Below are 20,143 nucleotides of genomic sequence, written 5' to 3'. Positions count from 1 at the left end.
CCTGCACCGCCGTGTACATGTTCCGCATGGACATAGACTCGGTGCATCTGTATTTTGACACGTAAGTGAATCTTGAACTAATCAGGAGTATATTTTATGGCTCAAATGTTAATGCAAGCTTATGCTAATGATTTTACTCCATAATTAGCAGGGCTGCCCATGCTTGTTGATAGAATGAATGTACACTTGAATAAACGTTGACGGACCAGAGTGGTATGTTAACTGTAAGGCTGTAGAAACAAAAGAGTGAGACTACATTAGAGTCCAACTCAAAGGAGCAAACAGAAAGAGAAGAAAAGACAAACAGTTTAGAGCACAGATGAAATGTTTGTTACATTGAATTTTGAAAGCAGACAATTCTGCCAGTGAGGGAAAATCACAGCAGGGGCAACCTGGGCTGAGCTGTGAAAAGAAGCATAAAAACATGAGTGACTCAGGTCAAACACCTGGCCTAGACAGAGACGACTCAAAGTTTAAAAGACCTCATGAGACTTTTTCCTCTAGAATCGTCCTTGAATATGTTGTTTTGCTTTACCTCTTTAGTCTGTATGTAGCAGCTACCAATGTTTTGAAATTCAGATACTTGACTCCTGCCTCCCTTGGGTTTATTCTTGATGAAATATAGTAACAGTTCCCGTGTGTCTACTTCTAGACTGTTTTCTCTCTTTGATAAAATCTAGTCCCAGTTCCTATTCAACATACCAGAGAAATGCAACTGTGTAATGTCCACTCTAGGCCCTTACAATTAGAAGCAGGTAAGCAATTTAACTTGTGAAGGCAGTAATGGAGTAAGATGGGATGAGGACAAGCTATAGAAGAAGTAAGGAGTAGTACATGGTAGGCTCACGGTACTGATATTTCCTTGCATACCATAGCTCATAGCTTGCGCATGTATTTTACACAGTGGCCACTGCTTTGATATTTTCTGCAGCCCACAGTTGGATGTGTTGTTCCCTGATGATTCTATTGTTCCAAGAGTCCGTACCATTTTTACATCTCATCATTATTGTGTGTGACATAAACCTGGACGGTCCAGGCGCACAGTGGCTCATAAAGCTTAACAGACCAGAAAATGTTTGGCTGTTTATGTGTGTTGGTTTGCGTGTGAGCACCGGTGTGCTTGTGTCTGTCTGTCCTCCCAGAGTTTATGGGCTGATGTCATAGTTATGCAGTGTTGCCCTCTGAGACCGGCAGAACACGCACCTTAGATTGGTTCAGGCCATAAATGAAGTTGTCTCATCGCGTCCTTGATGCTCTCTCCCAGGGTTTCGTCACACAGTGTAAAATCTTTCTTGGGGTCACAGCATAGCAGAGACGGCACTTCTGTTCAAGGAAATTGTATTCGGTAAAAACCCCCAAAAAGTAACGAGTCTAAAGAAGCAATGAGAGAAAAGAAGCTACCACGGCGAAACATAATATGTATTCATCATTAGTGCATTCATTCTGTGCCAGAACCTTGGTGACTATTGTTTGTCCTGTGTTTGTGAAACAGCATCTGAGATAATGAGCTGTCTGGTTAATCTATAAATTTCTCTTTATTTTATTGATAGATATTAAATAGGAGCACAGAGATTAAAGGCAGAAGCAAACAAATAATCATGAGTTCATTTAGGGCATAATTGCTTCATGCTACAGTATTGCTATTCGTTTTTAATTTTATCTTATGATTATCTCCACCAAAAAGACAAGGTGCTGGAAACATTCCTCAGAGTGATTGAAATTATGGCATGATATAGTTGCTGCTCATCCATGATGTGAATCTCCTGTTTCACTACATCCCAAAGGTGCTCTATTGGATTGAGATCTGGTGACTGTGGAGGTAGAGTGAGTACTGTAAACTCGTTTTTATAGACAGAAGATGAGTACACTTTGGACACAAGGGATCGACATGGTTAGCAACAATACCCAGGTGGCCTGTGGCATTTAAAACCATGTTCAGTTGGTACTAACAGGCTAAAAAGTGCAGAGAACCACCACCAAGAATGGATCAATGCTTTCATGTTGTTTAAGCTAAATTCTCACCTTAAGCATTCAAGTGTCACAGCAGAAATCAAGACTCACCAGACAGTTGTTTGTAAAATGGCTCGTTGTTGGACAAAGGTCACACTTTCTTAGTGTCAGAGTGTATTTTGGCCATCTGTCTGATGCCGATCAACAGATGCATTGCTGGGCCTCTTGAAGTCTCCGTAATTATGTAGAAGGAATGTCTGCATATTGCTGAGAACTGTCGTTTGCACTGCCTTGATGTTGCATGTAGCGTGGGTGTCCCTACACTGTAAAAACTGTGACTAGAGGTTACTTAAAAAAGTTATGGCAACAAAGTGACACTTGAAATAATTAAGTAGATTTTAATTTCAAAAGATTTATGTAAAATGTAGAGAAAATGTTAATTAAATTCAAATAGAAAACAAAAGTAGATATTAATAGAATTAAACTGTAAATATGTGTTGGATTTAGGGTCAAAATCTCAAACTGAAGGTTGAAATTGCCCAACTTTACCAAAAAAAATAATTGATATGAAATAAGTCTCTGAGAAAAATTACTTTGAATTTACTAACTATCTGGCAAAGGTTTAGTAAAAACTTCCTAAAATATCCATTACAAAGAAATGAAATCTTCTTGTTTTTTCAGTAAAACTCAAATTGGATTCAATAATTTTCCAAATAAACCTTAAAAATAATGACTGAATAATAAGAGAAAATGAAATGAATTTTACTTATTTTCTGAGTAAAATGAATCAATTTCACAAAGAAAACATCAAAACAGTAATTTGTTTTATTGTGGAAAATAAAACACAGTAATTTATAATATAACATTTTTCTGCTCGTATACACTGAATTCTCATCAACAATCTCCTGATCTCCTAAATACATTCCTCTGCTGTAAATTTGTTTTAGTGTCATAAACAGTTTATCACACAGCTTTGTGTACAGAGCAACAGCAACATAAACTGCATGAATGTAAACCAGTTTTGTAAAAAAGAAATTAATCTTTAGACTGTAATGTCAACATGAACCTGAAATTTGAATATCCTTTACCGTTTCCTTTATCTCTGTTACTTATTTATGATTGACAAACAAAAACTTTAGTTTGTCAATCTTTTGTTAAATTGAATCACTCAATATAACTGTAGAACAAAGGTTTTTCACTCATGTACATGGAATATCAATAATGTAAATCAACCTTTTATCCCAATTTGGATGTTTAACCTGAGAAAATCTAAGACACATGTAAGAGGAAGTAACATTTCTACAGCTACAGGACTGCACTTCTGTTAAATTTTAAAGTTGTTTTAAACCAATGTTTTATAGTAACATACACTATAAACAAAGAAAAGCTTCACTAGTGATTCCTCCAATTTGCTGCCTTTCAAACAGAATATTCCTAAGAAACTTGTAGGTAATAAAAAACAAAATTAAAATGAAGAGCACAAATACAGCCTGACACATTGCAGGTCATTTGGGTAAGATATGAATAAGATGAAATTAACTTAAAAACTGAAAAGATAGCTGCATCTAACAAAGACAAACCAAAGGTTTTCAGTGAGCTTACTTCCCTTTCATTCTTTCAGAGTCCTCGTTTAAGCCAATAACTTGTTCTTGAGGCTGTTCACTTTTGGTGAGAGCTTAGCACAATCCAGTTCAAGGAAAAGTTTCTGGAATACTTCCAAGGTGTATTTTAGCTCTTTGGGATAGGCAAGATCGACTGCATATGTCAATCCAACCAGCATTGCGCATGCTCTTGGAAAATTGCCCAGAGCAGGCATAACTCTCACACCCTCCAGCACAATGCCAATGTCATCCTCCTCAGATCCAACAGCCTTGATTTTGTAGATTTTCATCCTCTGTTCAGAAAGATCTTGTGACACACCATCCTCATCAGCATCCTGAAACAACAAACACATGGGTTTTCTGACTGTAGTTGCACACATGAAATATTTCCTGGACACATCCTGTAGCTGAATGACAAATAAAACATGATAATGCCTCAAATTATTTGAAACTTGACAAACACATATGAATAACAAAAACAGAATAATGTTTCTACTTCAACACTTACACTGTACTCTTTGATCAGTTGATCAATGGACTCCCCAAGGTACACCATCAAGCACTGAATAACCAGATTTCTGGTTATGTTATTGCTAGGATTGCTTGGTGACTGAAAATGAGCAAGAATTCCAAAAATTACCATCAGATAAGTGACCATTTATTAAGACAAAACTGTGAGAATTGGCAGTATTAAAAAAAACTGTTAAATATCAAATTATCATCACATGGAGCATTATGTGCGATAATTAGCTGATGTTAATGCACATGCCTGGGTGCTGACAGTCAACACAAAGGTATTGTCAACATGCTTGACAGGTTCAATCTTTAAATGTGTCGTTTTAGTAAATTACATTAATTTAGTCATTTAGTTTTTTTTATCTAATTTAGTTTATGTTCGTCAGAAAGGGTTTTTCCTTCTTGGGACAAAACAAAAACCCAGCAATACCTGTACTTGTGTTTTTTTGTTTGTTTGTTTGGTTTTTTTTTTACTAAGAATAGACATGTATTTAAAATACAATTAAAACATGAAACCCATAATTGTGTTGTTAATTATATCAGTGACGTCCTGGCGTCCTCTTGCACTGACAAAAACATGCAAACAAATTAGTGGAGCTGTGCACCATGCAAATGAAATTTGACAAAAAAATTCTTTAAATAAAATTCCAAGCTGAAATGTCTGTGGAAAATACCTTGGCTATGATAGCCTGCAACTTCAATCCCATGCTGATCAGGTGAATTTAAGTTGAGGGATCTTCCATTACCTGAAAGGAAAGCAACATTATCATTTTTGACGTTTAGTCAGCTGTGTAAAAACCAAGGAGGAACCCACCCGGGGGATTAATAAAGTTTTATTTTATCTAATCTAATCTAATAACTTTAATCTCAGCCAAACCGATTTACTCACGAACAAATAAAACACTGAAAAAAACCAAACAATAACATTTTTAGGTTGTCTAAGTGACTTATACATTACGTTTAAACTGAGTAGCGAAACCCCGCGGTGATCTGAAAATGATGTGCCGGGAGTTGTGCCGTTCTCAGCGGCTTCAGTGACCCTCGAGCTCCCGGCTTGCTATCGAGCTGGTGGGTAGCAGATGCTCCGAAAACGTCGAAGCACTTTTGCAAACATGCGATATCTTGATAAACCGAGCAGATATTTGATGTTTACACAGCTACTTTCGCGCCTGAAAATATGTTAAAAGTTTATTTTGTGACCCAGAAAGATTACTAAGAGTAATTTTAAAACTTAGTAGCGGCCGCCATTATTGGAAACTGGAGTTCGAAAAACTGACTGTGGCTGACAAAATCACTCACAACTGACCGCAAAACCTTTTCATGAACTTTTAAACGTGGATGAAAGACGTTAAAACTCATCGGAATATACCGTTGATATTTTTTAATACGGTAAAACATGTGGTTAGTTAAAGCTGTTCAGTAACACAGTCGTGAAGGCTTGGAAAGTGACCTTGTGCTAGCAGTCCACTAACTGCCATTTGTGTAAAAATACGATACTATCATTACAGTGATGATTATTAATAAAATTTCGACGTATCATACTGTTTAAAACCTTTACTCAAAACCGATATACGTTATTGTTTAAACCGTGTCTTATATTTGAACAAATTAAGAAGTCTTACCTCTGACAAAATGGAGACGTCCACTCATGAAGCGCGTGTGTCCTGCACGTGGCACAAAGGATTATGGGCGGAAGTGTACAATGATTAAAATGAAAATGCTTTCATCAGTTAAATCTATTAGATTTCTTAAATTTTTTTAGTACTCAAACATTTTTTTTAAATCTACTCAACAAACCATTGCTGAATTTACCCCAAACAAAACTGTGTAAATTTAAATAACTGAACATCTCAAAATTGTTGAATTTTGCTTAGATTTGATTAAAACTACTCATACACGTTTTTACTGAGTAATAATTACTATTACTCTCCTATTAGATTCTAATTAACCCCAATCACAGTTTTTACAGTGTAGGTTTTGGTGGGAGCGCCACTTTTTGGTGCCAACATGTCCTGTGACAAATTGCACAAATGTTACAAGAACAACATGAATTCATTCAGATTTGTCTTTAGCAGAGCTTTATATTAGGGATTGTATATTACTGTCCACCTCCTAAAGGAAACTGCTGCTGAGGCAGATTTAAAAGGTTGTTAAAATTGTTACTGATTTTCATCTGGCATCGAAATATTGCATTTAAAGATCTAATACGTGAAATAATCTACGTGTAATCATGTTTACAACAGCTGTTCATTAAATCTAACAAACGTGGCAGGTGCATTGGGTGTAAGATGCACTAAGAGCCTGAAATAAATGGGAACAGCTTTTTCCCGGGCTTCCAGGTGCTTTGTGAACTTCTCTATATCAGTTTCTGTGAAAGTGAAGCCAGTCTGCCCTGTTTCCCCCAAATAGTTCCATCAAACCAAAAAGCAGTGCTGTGGTAAATTAAACTTGATGTCAAATTTCAGCATCAGGATTAGTAATAAGCACTTGTAAATTAACTCTATGCTCTGGTGTTTTCTTTGTTTTATTATTTGCAATCCACTATTTACATCTATCTGTCGCCTCTATTGTAAGATCTTCTGTATAAACTAGAGTTGTTGATGGAATTTCACCTCCTCTCTGAGGTGATATACTCAGTTTATAAGAATCCTAATTTTGAGTAATTGGAGTTGAGCTTTTGTCTTTTTTCCTCTATAAAGGCTTACAGAGTCAAAGGGCCATATTAGTGTTGGCCACTGGAATTCCATGGTTTTGAAATCTTAGCCTGAGCTGCTTGTGGTTGGGTTTCTCAGACAGGGAGATTTGAGTGAGGGTCACCGTGGCGGAGGAATGGTGCTACAATGCTTGTGTGGTGTTTAGCTATTCAGCAGAGCTTTGTGGTTTGAGACAAAGTCAGGTATGGCGCACTCATTGCTCGCTTGTACTCCAAAGTCATACATTCCTCTGGCAAAGCTCATGCGCCGGGCTCTCTTCACGAATGATAACGGAGCCAAGACTGTGGACTGCTGACAGGCAAATTCGAGGATATGTTGTTTGTCTACTAAAACACTGATGAGGTAACATCTGAATGCTTTTGTGTTTTATTAGAACGACTAAAATCATCTTAACCTTTTCCACATAAATACAACCTATGATTTAAAGATGTTTGCAAAGGTCACACAGTAATTACAAACTCATAAAGTGGCGTAGCCCTTAAATTGAATAATCTCACACTGATTTATCTCATTTGCTCTCATTTGCTGTCTTTCCCGGTAGTTTCTGAGACCATGTGGTCTATTGTATTGTTTTAGGCTGTGTGATCATGTTTAAAGACATGCCAACAGTGTGTGCGATGTCTCCAGGTAGACACGGGAGTCACTTCTGCTTCTGGCTTCATGTATATATTGATCTGTTTAGTGCAGAGTTTAAAATGAAAACAAAAAGAGGAAAGAAAGCCCATTCATTTTCTCGAGCATGAAAAGGTCACAGAGACATCTTCTAACGTGCCCTTTTTTCAGAGAATTGTTTGGTCCAGCTGTCACAGCAGGAGAAAAATAAAATCTGTTACAGATCAATCCGTTTGAAAGCCCCTTTTAAAATTGTGCTCGGCACTCCATTGACAGATTAGGGCTTATCAAATGCCCAATCTTAAAAGGAACAGAGCGTTAGCTAACCACAGAGGCATTTATATATATGAAATAGCTTATGGAGCAGTTACAGTGGTGGTTTGTTTTTTTTAAAGTAAATGTTGTTGATCTTAGCATAAGGCTATGCAATTATTACAATAATAATTATCCCTTAATATTTACCACATCACATTTTGGGTTATTTAGACCAAAATACTCAATTCTGCTCTACAAGGGCCTGATATCCACTTATGAGGACATTATACTGCTACTGTTCTCTCAAAATTTTAAACTAATATCCTCATATGTGGCTCTTATTTTTCAAAAAAAAACAAAAATAAGGTTAAAAAGAAAATCTGGTAATTCTTTGTTTTTACATTCATCGGGCCCCAATGTGACCAAATATCAAAGAGAAATTAAAAATGCATGCCGTGGAAGAGTTCGGGTCTTAGGAGTAATAGGCAGACAAATGGACCAAACATCAGTGCGTGCTGATATCAGCCTCTTTGCAAATAAAACAACGTTTATCGATATGAGGGATCAGATTTTCTCATTTGTGTCTGAATGTTCAAACGTGTTGTTTGTAAACGCTTTAAAGTTATCAAATGTACCCATCAGTCAGTGAATCATATTTTTAATTCTTCCTGATTCTCAAAAAGCAATGGCTTCACTCGCGTTTGTTCTCGTTCCTTTTGTCTTCCAGGTGGTGGCTTATCATTATTGCCAGGCAGATAACACGTACACTTGCTTGGTCCCAGAATTTGTGCACAGCATCGCAGCCCTTCTGTGCAGAGCTCATCAACTGAGTGCGTACCGGGAGCTGTTGCTGAAAGAGCCCCACCTCCAGAGCATGCTCAGTCTGCGCTCCTGTGTCCAAGACCCCATGGCTGCTTTCCGGAGAGGAGTCCTGGAACCGTTGGCCAACCTTCGGAAAGGTAAAACACTGTAGTTGTATATTGCACTATTTCATTTTCATCGTGTATGAGACCACTAATCTCATTTCATAGTATTTTAATATTAATTTATTTGTAAATGTCTTTGCAGAGCGAAGGATTCCAGAGGAAGATTACATAATCTTAATAGACGGGCTGAATGAAGCGGAGTTCCACAAACCAGACTATGGAGACACCATTGCATCCTTCATCACAAAAATCATTGCCAAGTTCCCCTCCTGGCTAAAACTGGTTGTCACTGTTCGAATCAACTTGGTGGTAAGAAAGAACTTATAAAGCATGGCTCTGAGTTCACTCAGATGACAAAATATTCACTGTTATAATCACCTCGAGTCAGAATTACAGATGTCACATTATACTGGTGATGAGTTTTAGTTTTAAAAAGTTTATCACTCTTTCTTCCCTCTCGGTAACTACTCTGCTTATCCGCACACTTTACGGCTGATTAAAGTAACTACTGCTAATGGCATTCACTCTTCTGTTGCTGCAGCTGCTTCTCTCACACACTCAGAGACTCGCTTCCCACAATGAACTCACACAGGTGCAGTTTGGCTGTTACACTGTTGAGTGAAGTACTGGATACAGGCAAGCTGTTAAGGGCTTGATTCTTAACTTAATTACCAGTTTCGTGTCTGCTCTTATCCTCTACTATCTGCTTTCCAAGCGCTCTGAGCTGAAGCTTATCAAAAAGTTTGAACACTCAAGACTTCTGTTGTTATATTTTTTTATACAAATTGAATGAAATTTGCACAGGCTGGTTTAACTAAGCATCTTTAACTAAGTGCTTTTACAGTCTTACCTTTTAATATATTTTAATGTTATTAGTGCTAGTTTTCACTTACTTAATATACTGTATTTTTCGGACCATAAGGCGCACCGGATTATAAGGCGCATTAAGCGAAACAAAACAGTCAGATAAGTCAACTCATTTTTCTTGCTTCCTCCAATCCACATTGATTCATAAATGCTGAATTCTCTTGCAGCTGCTCTATTCCCATGTTGTTGCAGCATATTAATGACTAACCTTTGTATTGTGGATGGATTACCTCAGTTGTTCTCCTGATTGAAGTTTGGTCCGTTTACAGCATCCCGCCATGCGATTGCATTTGTCCCTAACCCTCGGGAACCCTCACATTAACTTTTATGAGTGAAAAAAAGTTAGCCTTCATCCTCTAGCTTCACTGTGTTTATGTTATGCTAACATAGCTGTGTCGCTAGCATATCATTTTATACCAGCTAGCCAAGCTTCAGTAACCCTATAAATGTCACTGCTGTTTAGTTTTCTGTCTTCATTTATGTCGAAAGGGACGGCAGAGCTGTACATTTAAATTTTTTCAGAAATCTCTTAGTCATGTATATCATGTTTAGGTGGAACTAGTGAGCTAACTTCTAACTCCGTTAAATTTAATAAATTTTGTTTTCATGGATGCTTGGATGTTGAACTTAATAGTTACACCTGATAAAGCATCAACGCTGTCGATTTTTGAGAAAATTAAAGGATTTTAAGTGCGGCTTATAGTGCAGAAAAAAAAAGTATGCCGGTTGTAGCCAACAGTCCTCCTGCACTTACAGTTCACACTGGCCCTGTTTCCCAATCCATAAAACACTGTAAAACACATTTATTGATTTGTTGACCAGAACATTTCATATCCTAAATCGGAAAATCTAACACTGTGGCAACCCTAGAAAAGAAATGAATCAAAATTCTCTCATTTTAACAAATGTCTAGCTGGACATGCCGTCACCTCTCTAGGCACTCACTCACTGTCACCAGACCCTGCACATTTTTACATTTTGACAAGTGTTTCCTGAGCTGCTCCCGCTTGTTATTCTACTCTTTACAGAGTCAGGCATATCCAGCAACATTCAGGAAAGAATTGAGACACATGACCTGCAGGGCAGGAGAGAGATGAGTCAGTCACCTTGAGCTGACACTAGGTTGACCAGTTCCAGAAATGCTATGGACTTGGATTAAATTCACGCTGCTGACAACTGAGGCTTTGACACTACTGATGAACTACATGAAAACTTATTTTCCTTGCTGGGGGGAAAAAGAAAGCACTGAGCCTTGGATAATAATGTGGTTTTTGATTGACATCTGGAATTTGAGTTATTATTGCTCAGTCAGAAGCCAGGGTCGAGTGTTGTCCATCAGTGTGGGCTGTACTATATAGTGAATTCAGCCTAGCTATTAAGAATTCAGGCAAGGCCCTGTCAGTGTGGTGAATCAATATATTGTAGCGCTGATATTTTGTATTCACCTCTTATGCTCTTCTATTAATGCATTAGAATTGGTTTTTTGACGTGGAAAGATGTTCCAGGTGACTGCACTTAAAGTAATACATTTCGACTACACTGCAACATCCATCCATCCATCCATCCATAAGCAGAACACTGCAACATATGTGTTGTAATGTCTTCTGACAAAGTGAAACAGTGTTTAATGAGAGGGAGTTACTGTTTGTGTGAATTTGCTAGGGTGACGTTTTTAGCCACCTGGAGGCTGGCAAAGCAAGAACAGCAACAACAACAAGGTTGCAGTCGGTTATCGGAGATGTGTTTTTGTTGTCCGTGTGGTAGATTTCATAGTAACAACTGTGCTGGAAAGGAAACGTGTGGTTTAAGGCATATGTAACAGTAGCTGTTTTTTTTATAACCTCTGTTAGTGAATCCTGTGCACATGCTGGTCTGTGGCAAAGGATAGCACATTGTTAACCATGCCATCTGTGTCTTTTACTTTCTTGTAATCATATTTTTCTTGTTATATTTCTGTTTTGTTCACATTCCCACTGTAACCACTTAGCAGTTGTCTGCAGTAATGAATCAAATGGCACTGTTGTTTTAATGGGAGCTATATGACGACTTCACATGTGAAAACCTCGGAGTCGGTTTGACAATGTTTTTGTAAATCAGGCTCCTATGATGTTCAGTAAGTTCCCTTTAAGTGCAATGGAAAGGCTGTTAGTCACTGACTGAAAATGTCTAATTTTCCAAAAATGTAACAGAAGTCAGTTAAATAGTTTTTAAGAGAGTTGGCAGTCTTTTGCAGAAAAACCCTGTATGTCCTCTCTTTTTATTGTTTATTTTTTTTTTGGGGGGGGGGGGGGGGGGGCTACGAGTCCACATATTTGGGTAAGATGCAGGAAATGGTTGCAAAATCACAAAGAAATTCCAAAATTGAATTCTCTATGTCCGGTGGGACGTGATGAGAAATATTACAAAAGCAGAATTCAAAATGAAAACAATGAACAAACAGGGCTGCGTACAACCACATGCCATGACACATAACGACAGCACAATGCTTAATAACAGAATTAATGATAAACTGAAGATATTCTACGATAACTGGACCATGCACAGCATTCAAAATAAAATAAATAGAGAAATAAATACAGTAAATAAAGAAAATGTATATAAAATGTTGTTTGGACATGATGGTTGTCAGTCCTGCTCCATGCAATAGACTATAATGACCATACACTTGCATTACTCAAAGGTTCTTGAAACTGAAATATGAGCTAATGATGATGGTTCCTACTTCCTTCAAAAGTTTTTAGAGCAAGTTCCTACAAAAGATCAAAAGCACAAACTGTACGCTCCATGCTGTATTCTCATACCGTTTCCCCTAACATTAAAGCTCTGGACACAGCAGTCAGCAGCATTGCCATTCAGTGCAGACAGTGGTTACATTCGGCTTTGTAAGTTATCTGAACCATTTGGCCATCATTAATATGCAAAAGCCATCGGTAAACCTGCGTCTGTGTGTGTATGGCTTTGCTATCTAAGCTTTCGGCTACAAGTTCAGAAACTCTGCAGCTTAGTGTTTGTATAAGCTGCAATTTAGCTTGAAATTGGAAGCACTAAATGATCGACTTTAAAGCATTATCACTTCATACTTGTAATATTATGCGTGTACATTTGTACTTGTCGCTTGTACTCAGGTGTCTCTTGCAAAAAAACCCTCAGTGAATAAATAAAGCTTATCTGCTTTACTGCCCGACTAACTCGGGGCATAGCAAAAATGAATCACGGAAGAATAATCAAGATAGCATTGTTAAGACAAGAAAATATGAAGGCATGAAATGTTTCTTATTTGCAGACAGAATCAGAGTTGTGCATAGAGATGAAATTGTCACGCTATTGTTTTGTGCTTTGAACAGACAAATAGCATCTCACCTCGGAGGAAGGGTTCGATATATTGGCCCTTGCCTGCTAGACTAATATCTGGACAATCTCTGAGGTGTTGTTTGCACCCCCTCCCCCCAATCTTGTGGATTGTGTTCGGTATGTTTTATTGAGCGTGTGCATACATGTGCTTGTGTGTGTTTGTCTGTTTGCGCTGCCTTCTCATGATGAGGGAGAGGAAAAATGTTATCTTGCGGAGGCAATGTTTCTCTAGCCTCAGACAGGCAGAGGATTGGAGGATTAAGGTGCATTGATTTCTCCAACCCCTGGGACACAGATTGAAATGTGAGCCCTAGTTCAGACCTCTGCTTGCCCGCTAGCTACCATCCCATCCATCCCCTGCCTCTTAATACTCAGTTTCCCCACTCCTGTTTTCCTCACAGCCACATTTTGAACAGTAACAAGTGTCTGCTTTGGCCTGATAGCTCAGCATGCTTGCTTCCCCACTGCTCAAAGAAACTCTTCTGATAATACACGTACACAGGCAGATTTTGTTTTTCTTAATGGCAGCTCAGGATGCAAAGAATATTTTTGCTTTTAATTAATTAAATTATTTATTTATTGGCTGTGGTATTGAGTAATACAGCTGTGTCTGTAATGCAAACACTGCACCAAATTACTTTTTTTCATGCATTGACACTTTAATAGTACATTGAAGCTCAGATGTATGTTTTTATGTCACGCTCTGTCTTTATCTTGTCTTCAATGGGAGATCACCAGCCTCCTGCCCTTCTCCAAAATCTCCCTGGATGACTTTTCTGACAACAAAGAGATCAGCAATGACCTCAACGCATATATCCAGTATCGTATCAACGGCAGCAAGGACATCATGAACAATATTAGCCTGAACGGCAAGGCCGATCCTATCACAGTCGGCAAGCTAAGTAGCCACCTGATCTCCCTCAGCCAAGGGTCCTACCTGTATCTCAAACTCACCCTGGATCTGTTTGAAAGAGGCCACCTCGTGATCAAAAGTGCCAGTTACAAAGTCGTGCCTGTTTCACTGGCAGAACTGTACCAGTTACAGTGTAACATGAAATTCATGACCAATTCAGCCTTTGAGCGCTCACTGCCGATCCTCAACGTATCGCTCGCCTCGCTGCACCCCCTGACTGACGAGCAGCTGTTCAACGCCATCAACGCGGGGTTCGTCCAGGGGGAGCTACAATGGGAGGACTTTCAGCAACGCATGGAGCTGCTCTCGTGCTTTCTCATCAAACGGAGGGACAAGACGCGCATGTTTTGTCACCCTTCCTTCAGAGAGTGGCTGGTGTGGAGAGCTGATGGAGAGAGTACGGACTTCCTTTGTGACCCCAGGTCAGTTTTCTGCTAATGCAATAACTTCGCAGCTCTCAATTTGGTTTGCAGGCTTCTGTAATGCATTTAGAGTTTGCGTATGTTTCAGTAATGCATTTAGAAAAGGTTCTTGAATTGCACAAATAGGCATGTAGGACAGTAAGAAAAGTACAACTAATGCTGCAGAATAATATGATAAACGTGTCTTCATGTGAATGAAGTTTTGCATCTCAGAGTGCTTCTGAATTAGTTGTTTTAGGTCTCTGACAGCTTTAATCATGCCTAAATTTGGTGTCCATCCTGTCGGTTGTCACAAAGTTCTTACCTAAAATGTTTAAAGCAGTGTCCTGCTTATTTCCGGTCCTCAATTTTAATGCAGGAGAGCAGAATTTAACGTGGGATATGTCTGCAGAAGGGGAGAATAGCTGGCTCTGGATGTATTAGAGGCAGTAATTCAGTGTTTTTCTTCACATATCTGCGCAGAAATTGGTCCATAATAAACACTGCAGACTGCACCAAAGCTTCCATTTGTAAATAAACCCCTTTAGTCAGCAGTTTGCATACGCAGCCCTGCAACATCATAGATCAGATTTCAAGCAGGCTGTTTCACTTCTTCGAGTCGTCTTCTCTTGCATAATGACTCCATTGCATAACATTTGTGAGAATGTGAGAATACAGCTGTGGAAGTGAAGCATGTTAGATTAATGCTCGAATCTTGCAACAATGACATTCAGGCTTCACTGAATGTAATTTGAGATTTTGCAGAAACATTAGACTCCCTGAAGTCCTGTTTGTTGGTGTCAGCTTGTTGCATGCCAAAGTCTTTCCTTTGTCTCGGAAAAAATACACACGGCATGCAGAAAAAAAATTGAGTGTGAAGTGATGTGATGATGTGAGCATTTACAGACACATCACAGCACTAAATTCATTAGCACAAGGCCTGTTTGCGACGTACAGCACATTCAAAAGGTCATCTCAGAATGCACCTTTGATACAGTGAAGCTGTTTGTAATAAAGCAGCACCTCTGCAGATAAATCCTGTGCTCTTTTGGAGCTGTCAGGATTCATCCGAGTTCAGATGCCTGACTGCAGACTTCACCCTCATATCAAACACATCGATTCTCCTTCCACTGCCTCTCCCCGGTCTGAATTGTTCACATGTGCTGGTACCGTATTATAATTGTCAAATTTCAAATAACAAGCCGCACCAGCGTTGTTAGTGGATTACTCGCTCCCTCATCTGCTTGTTTGCAACCCACTAATTTGCGCTGCTGTTGGCAGCTTGCATTGGTCATCGGTAAAATGAACTGCTGCGTCTGTGCTCATGAATTTGTGCTTTGTTAGTAGATCACCCGCACAACTTTTGACTCCTGATCAGTGCTTTTTTTTTTTTTGTTGTCTTGCAGCCTCACACTGATTTGCCCTGTTTTAATAAATAGTGCTTTTTGTGAGGGAGGGGGGGTACTGACCTATGCATTTTGCAGATATTGCATGTTGCAATGCGAGGCAGGCTTATCTCTTTTAGCAGTACTTGCAGTGCTTACCTAATTGAAATGCTGGAGCCACACGCAAATGAGAGATTTCAGTCATTCACACTTCATAAATTGAATGATGTCACTTTTTTCCTCCCTGTTGCTCACCTCTGCTCACACGGCGATGCCTCCAAACGGACGAGAGCTGAACTTCGTATTCTGGTCATTCACAGCCTTCCAGCTCCATCATTAAAAAAACAAAGGCTTGTAGTCTGGCGCAGGAGATGCACAGAGAGACAAAAGCCTCCTGCACTGCCTCTCTGTTTGTGCCTGGGCACAACTAGAGAGGATTTTTATCCAGATCAAAGGGATTCGCAATCATGCATGCCTTTTTAATGAAGTTCTGCATTAATTAGTGCCTCAGTGACACTCTTCCCCCCTGTTGTTCAGAGGGTCATTGCCAAACATTTTTAGCTTATTCACACTAGCTCCAGAATACAATAGTTCTCCATGACAGTGCCAGGCTCCTCGTCATCAGCAGAATGAATCAGTACTTTCATGTCGTTTGAAGCAGAGTAACAATCATTCCTACTGTTGACGACTGAGTATCCTATCTGTTCCCTTGTTTTCTAACCCAGGACCGGTCACGCTCTCATGGCTTTCATGTTATCGCGCCAAGAGGGGAAACTGAATCGGCAGCAGACAATGGAGCTGGGACACCACATACTCAAAGCACACATCTTCAAGGTATAGATGTGGAACCTACGTGGTCTATGCATTCATCTTTATTTGAAATCCATCCCTTGCAGGAATTTCTTGGTGTTCACTTTCTCTTGATTTATGCACTGTGACAATGGTTCACCAGAGGATAAGCCGTGGGATGTGGAAAGCAACATTGACAGCTTATGCCCCTCAGATTCGCTGGTTTTTACATATGTGTGTTTGTGTATTTACTCATGCATTTATGCATCGGCGTGCGTGCAGGGTCTGAGCAAGAAGACAGGCGTGTCATCCAGTGTCCTTCAGGCTCTGTGGATAAACTGCAGCACTGACGGCCTTTCTGCAGCCCTGGCCTCCCTGAGGAACCTCTACACACCTAATGTCAAGGTAAGCCTTTGCTTCAGGTTTGCTCCTGCGCGTCTGTTGAATGCAGAACAATCGGCTTATTAGCTAACGATGAAAAAAACACATTATTGATAACCTGAAATGCCTAAATGCAACAGGTTGCTTTTGTTGAAATGCAAAGTATAAGCTTCTTGAGGGGATATAGGAAACCTTTAAACACTATATATTAAACACACAGTATATGTATCCAATTTTCAGCATTTTCATAACCCTTTTGTTACATTGGAGTAATATAATCATATACACTGGTTAGGTCATTTTAAAGCAAATGCATCTCAGAAATAACTGCAACTTTCTTTAGATTTTAGTTACACTTTTAATCCCCGAATGTTGCTCCACGCAGAGAATGTTTTATTAATAACCGCTGTCCTTTTATATTGTTAATGTGTCCAATTATAATTTGACAGGTAAATGTTAATAAGCTTCGCGCACGAGCCAACTTCCTGTGTACTGCTTTTCAGTCGTGTTTCGAAGGGCGATAATCATTTGGCCTTTCCTGGAAAGGCTGTTCTGCCAGCATGATGCATTCTGGCTCGAAGAAAAATTATCCTCCGTACTTCTTTGCCGTTAGTGTTATTGTTTCAGAGGGCGTTCCATCACCTGGTGTCTGTTTGTGAGTTATTGTATAAATGTGTAGTATTAGTCAAACAGACATTTACAAAATGACCTTATTCTCTCCTCTGGGGGAGGGGTGGGGGGGTTAATTATGCTACAGAGGATCCAGAAAATAACACACACTTTCATCTCCTGTCGTCAAACACTCATTTCACTCTTTGGTTTTGTTTGACTAGGCCTTTATTATTGATTTACTCGTAATGAAAGCGAATACCACACTTGATAATTGCATTCGCTAGAATGTGGCCGTTTCATTTGCCGTCTGAAAAATCTGAAGATGAGAATAAGAAGTTTGATCTCTGTATGAGCCATAAAATGAGTAATGGAAACAATTCTGCTGCTCAAACATGGGTGGTAGTTCACATTTTTAAGTGTATAATTTAGCCAATAAAGAGTAAAATAGTTAAACAGTCATCTCTTCTTAAGAGAATAACATTTATTTTTAATTCAGATTTCTTTCACCTTTAAGTACATGTGATAAAAAATTCACTTCTTTGCAAAGACCTTGAAATAAATATTCAAACGTGAATGCTTTCTGCATTTTTTATTTATTTTTTTGCTTGTATGATCAGGTAAGCCGTCTCCTGATGCTGGGAGGGGCAAACGTGAATTACCGCACAGAAGTCCTGAACAACGCACCAGTGCTTTGCGTCCAGTGTCACCTCGGTCACCAGGAAATTGTCTCACTGCTGCTCGAGTTCGGCGCCAGCGTGGATGTTGTTTCAGAAAACGGCATGAGCCCCCTCTGCTTCTCAGCTGCTGCAGGACACTTGGGACAAGTCATGCTGCTCTGTAAAAAGGAGGCTAAGGTGAGGACTTTTCATATTGTGACTACTTGACAACTCTACTGATGTAGTTTTCTTGTGATCATAGACATTTGGTTTCATTTGGCCATCTTTCTGGATTTCTGGCTTTTTCATATGCAGGGTTTGTATGGGTGCTTGAAATCATTAAAAAAGGCTTGAATTTAAATATTGTCTTTTCAAGGTTTGAATAGTGCTTGAATTTTAGATGTGGTGCTTAAACGTGGTTGAAACCATATTTCATTCACCACAAATAACTGAATGAGTCACAAAGTGAGAAAGCAAAATTTCTCCATCTGGTCTGCCTTGCACCTCTGCGTGCCAGTCTGTTTCAATGTGTGACCCCGCCCTCCCCCTGGGGATGAGTGCACTAACTTGACGTTGCTGTTTTAATGAGTGTTTGATGGAAAACGACACTGGTGGAATTTGCACTCTGAGTCACATGACAGGTGAGTCCTAGTAAATAATTTTCGAGTATGTGTACATAACACATGCTAATTTTAAAACTATTATTATTATTTTGCTAGCTATCAAACGTGCTGGAGAAATGCACTGAGTGTGATAGTACAGTAGTTGGTTATGGCATGGTGATTTATGGTATATGCTGTAAACATAGCTAACATTACTTAGCAGTAGCAGTAATGTGAGTTACTTCACTCAAGTAAAAGCTTTAAACGTTAGTCTGATACTTAACTAGCCAACTTGAGGCTTAAGGGAATAATGGTAATAAGAGGGACTGATCCATATGGGCACAGAGAATAGCCACTTTTTGTGGTACTGAAGTTCCCGGGCTTTCATTCAAAATCTGTTTATCGTGAGCACCCACCCATTAAACATAAAAATTATAAATAGCTTCAAGCTATTTCAAGCTATTGATGCCTGTGGGCACTATCAGCCACTGAGACAACAGACAAATTTTAGTGTTTTAATGAATGAATATTTCATACATTAAGGCTGCCTGTTTATTTAAGAGAGGTGAACAATACATTATAATTATACATAATAATATCACAGATGATAGACTAAATAAATAGATTTTACTTAGATGCTTGTTCATTCTTAAAGTCTTATATGTTGAATTGAACTGAATGTCATCTGTTCAAAGGCTCTCCCAGTCAGTGCTGTTCTCCATGCCTGTCTTACTGTACATGATGTTATTAGCACAAACACTTTAAAAGTTACTGTGACTCAAACATAGAAAAATAGATTTTTTATTTCCCTCACCTAATATTTAAAAGTATTTTATAGCATATAACACCTTTGAAAATATGCTTTGGTTCACATTTAACTCCAGAAAATCATAAATCAAAATAGGGATATTACCTGTCCACAGATTCATGGTGCAGTAACTGCTCTTTTAACTGTCTGGTGTCTTTGCTTTGTTTGGTGTTTGTAGACATGGTTTACATGAGTTTTTAGCTGAGATTCAGAGGTTTCTGTGGACACTACTCATGTCAGCACTTATATTTCTGACCTCGTGTTATAATCGATTAAACGTGGTCTCCTCTCTTTTGCCCCCATTTTTGATGTTGTGGGTGCAAATGATCAGGCGTGACATTCTCATAATAAATCAGATAAAATACTGCAAAGAATTAATCCTGCATTTGTGTGATTGAAATGTGTGTGCAGTGACACTGTTTTAAAGATTTGGCCTAAATAATTCTGGAGTGAATGAGCCTAAACATGATGACCGGACTAATGACACCATATCACCTGTGACACTCACACAGGCACGTATGACTTTGCCAGTTTCAGCTGAAACAATTTCAGTGTTTCAAACCTTGTTCCAGAGTTTTTAGTTCACCGTTCATGAGGTTTCAAGAAGAAAATGAAAGACAGATCTGAATGTTTGAAAGTGTTTTGGAAAAACTCTGTAAAGAATAGATGAACAATACTCAAAGGATAAATTCAACTGTTTTATTTTGTTAGATAAGTTGAAAAAAAGTTAAACAAGCAAGTAAATAACGAAACAAGGTTAAATGAAGTAAGAGCAAAAAGTTAACAAGTAAATAACAAAACAAG

The 20,143-nt window shown here is 38.8% G+C and overlaps 1 protein-coding gene and 1 long non-coding RNA gene across 2 annotated transcripts in view; one reads left to right on the top strand and one right to left on the bottom strand.

Annotated features, from left to right (window-relative positions):
* Window positions 1-2,761: 2,761 nt before the first annotated feature.
* Window positions 2,762-5,822, bottom strand: LOC146675710 (uncharacterized). The gene is made up of 4 exons (XR_014910308.1): window positions 5,690-5,822; window positions 4,742-4,813; window positions 4,060-4,161; window positions 2,762-3,886 (listed from the first exon to the last, which is right to left on the bottom strand). It is a non-coding gene; the product is annotated as an uncharacterized LOC146675710 (long non-coding RNA).
* A 2,511-nt stretch (window positions 5,823-8,333) lies between these two features.
* The window catches only part of LOC146675695 (protein TANC1-like), a 407,338-nt gene continuing 395,528 nt past the window's right edge, over window positions 8,334-20,143 (top strand). Inside the window, exons 1-6 of the mRNA XM_085400678.1 lie at window positions 8,334-8,607; window positions 8,717-8,883; window positions 13,523-14,127; window positions 16,217-16,325; window positions 16,563-16,685; window positions 17,891-18,127. Of these exons, the coding sequence (XP_085256804.1) occupies window positions 8,334-8,607; window positions 8,717-8,883; window positions 13,523-14,127; window positions 16,217-16,325; window positions 16,563-16,685; window positions 17,891-18,127 (1,515 nt within the window). The remainder of the gene's footprint in view (window positions 8,608-8,716; window positions 8,884-13,522; window positions 14,128-16,216; window positions 16,326-16,562; window positions 16,686-17,890; window positions 18,128-20,143) is intronic.

The sequence above is a fragment of the Rhamphochromis longiceps genome, linkage group LG3, assembly GCF_057381845.1.
Source record: "Rhamphochromis longiceps isolate RC_006_pf linkage group LG3, R_longiceps_female_GT1.1, whole genome shotgun sequence".
In the NCBI taxonomy this organism is placed as follows: Eukaryota; Metazoa; Chordata; class Actinopteri; order Cichliformes; family Cichlidae; genus Rhamphochromis; species Rhamphochromis longiceps.
This window is presented reverse-complemented; position numbering and strand designations above follow the sequence as displayed.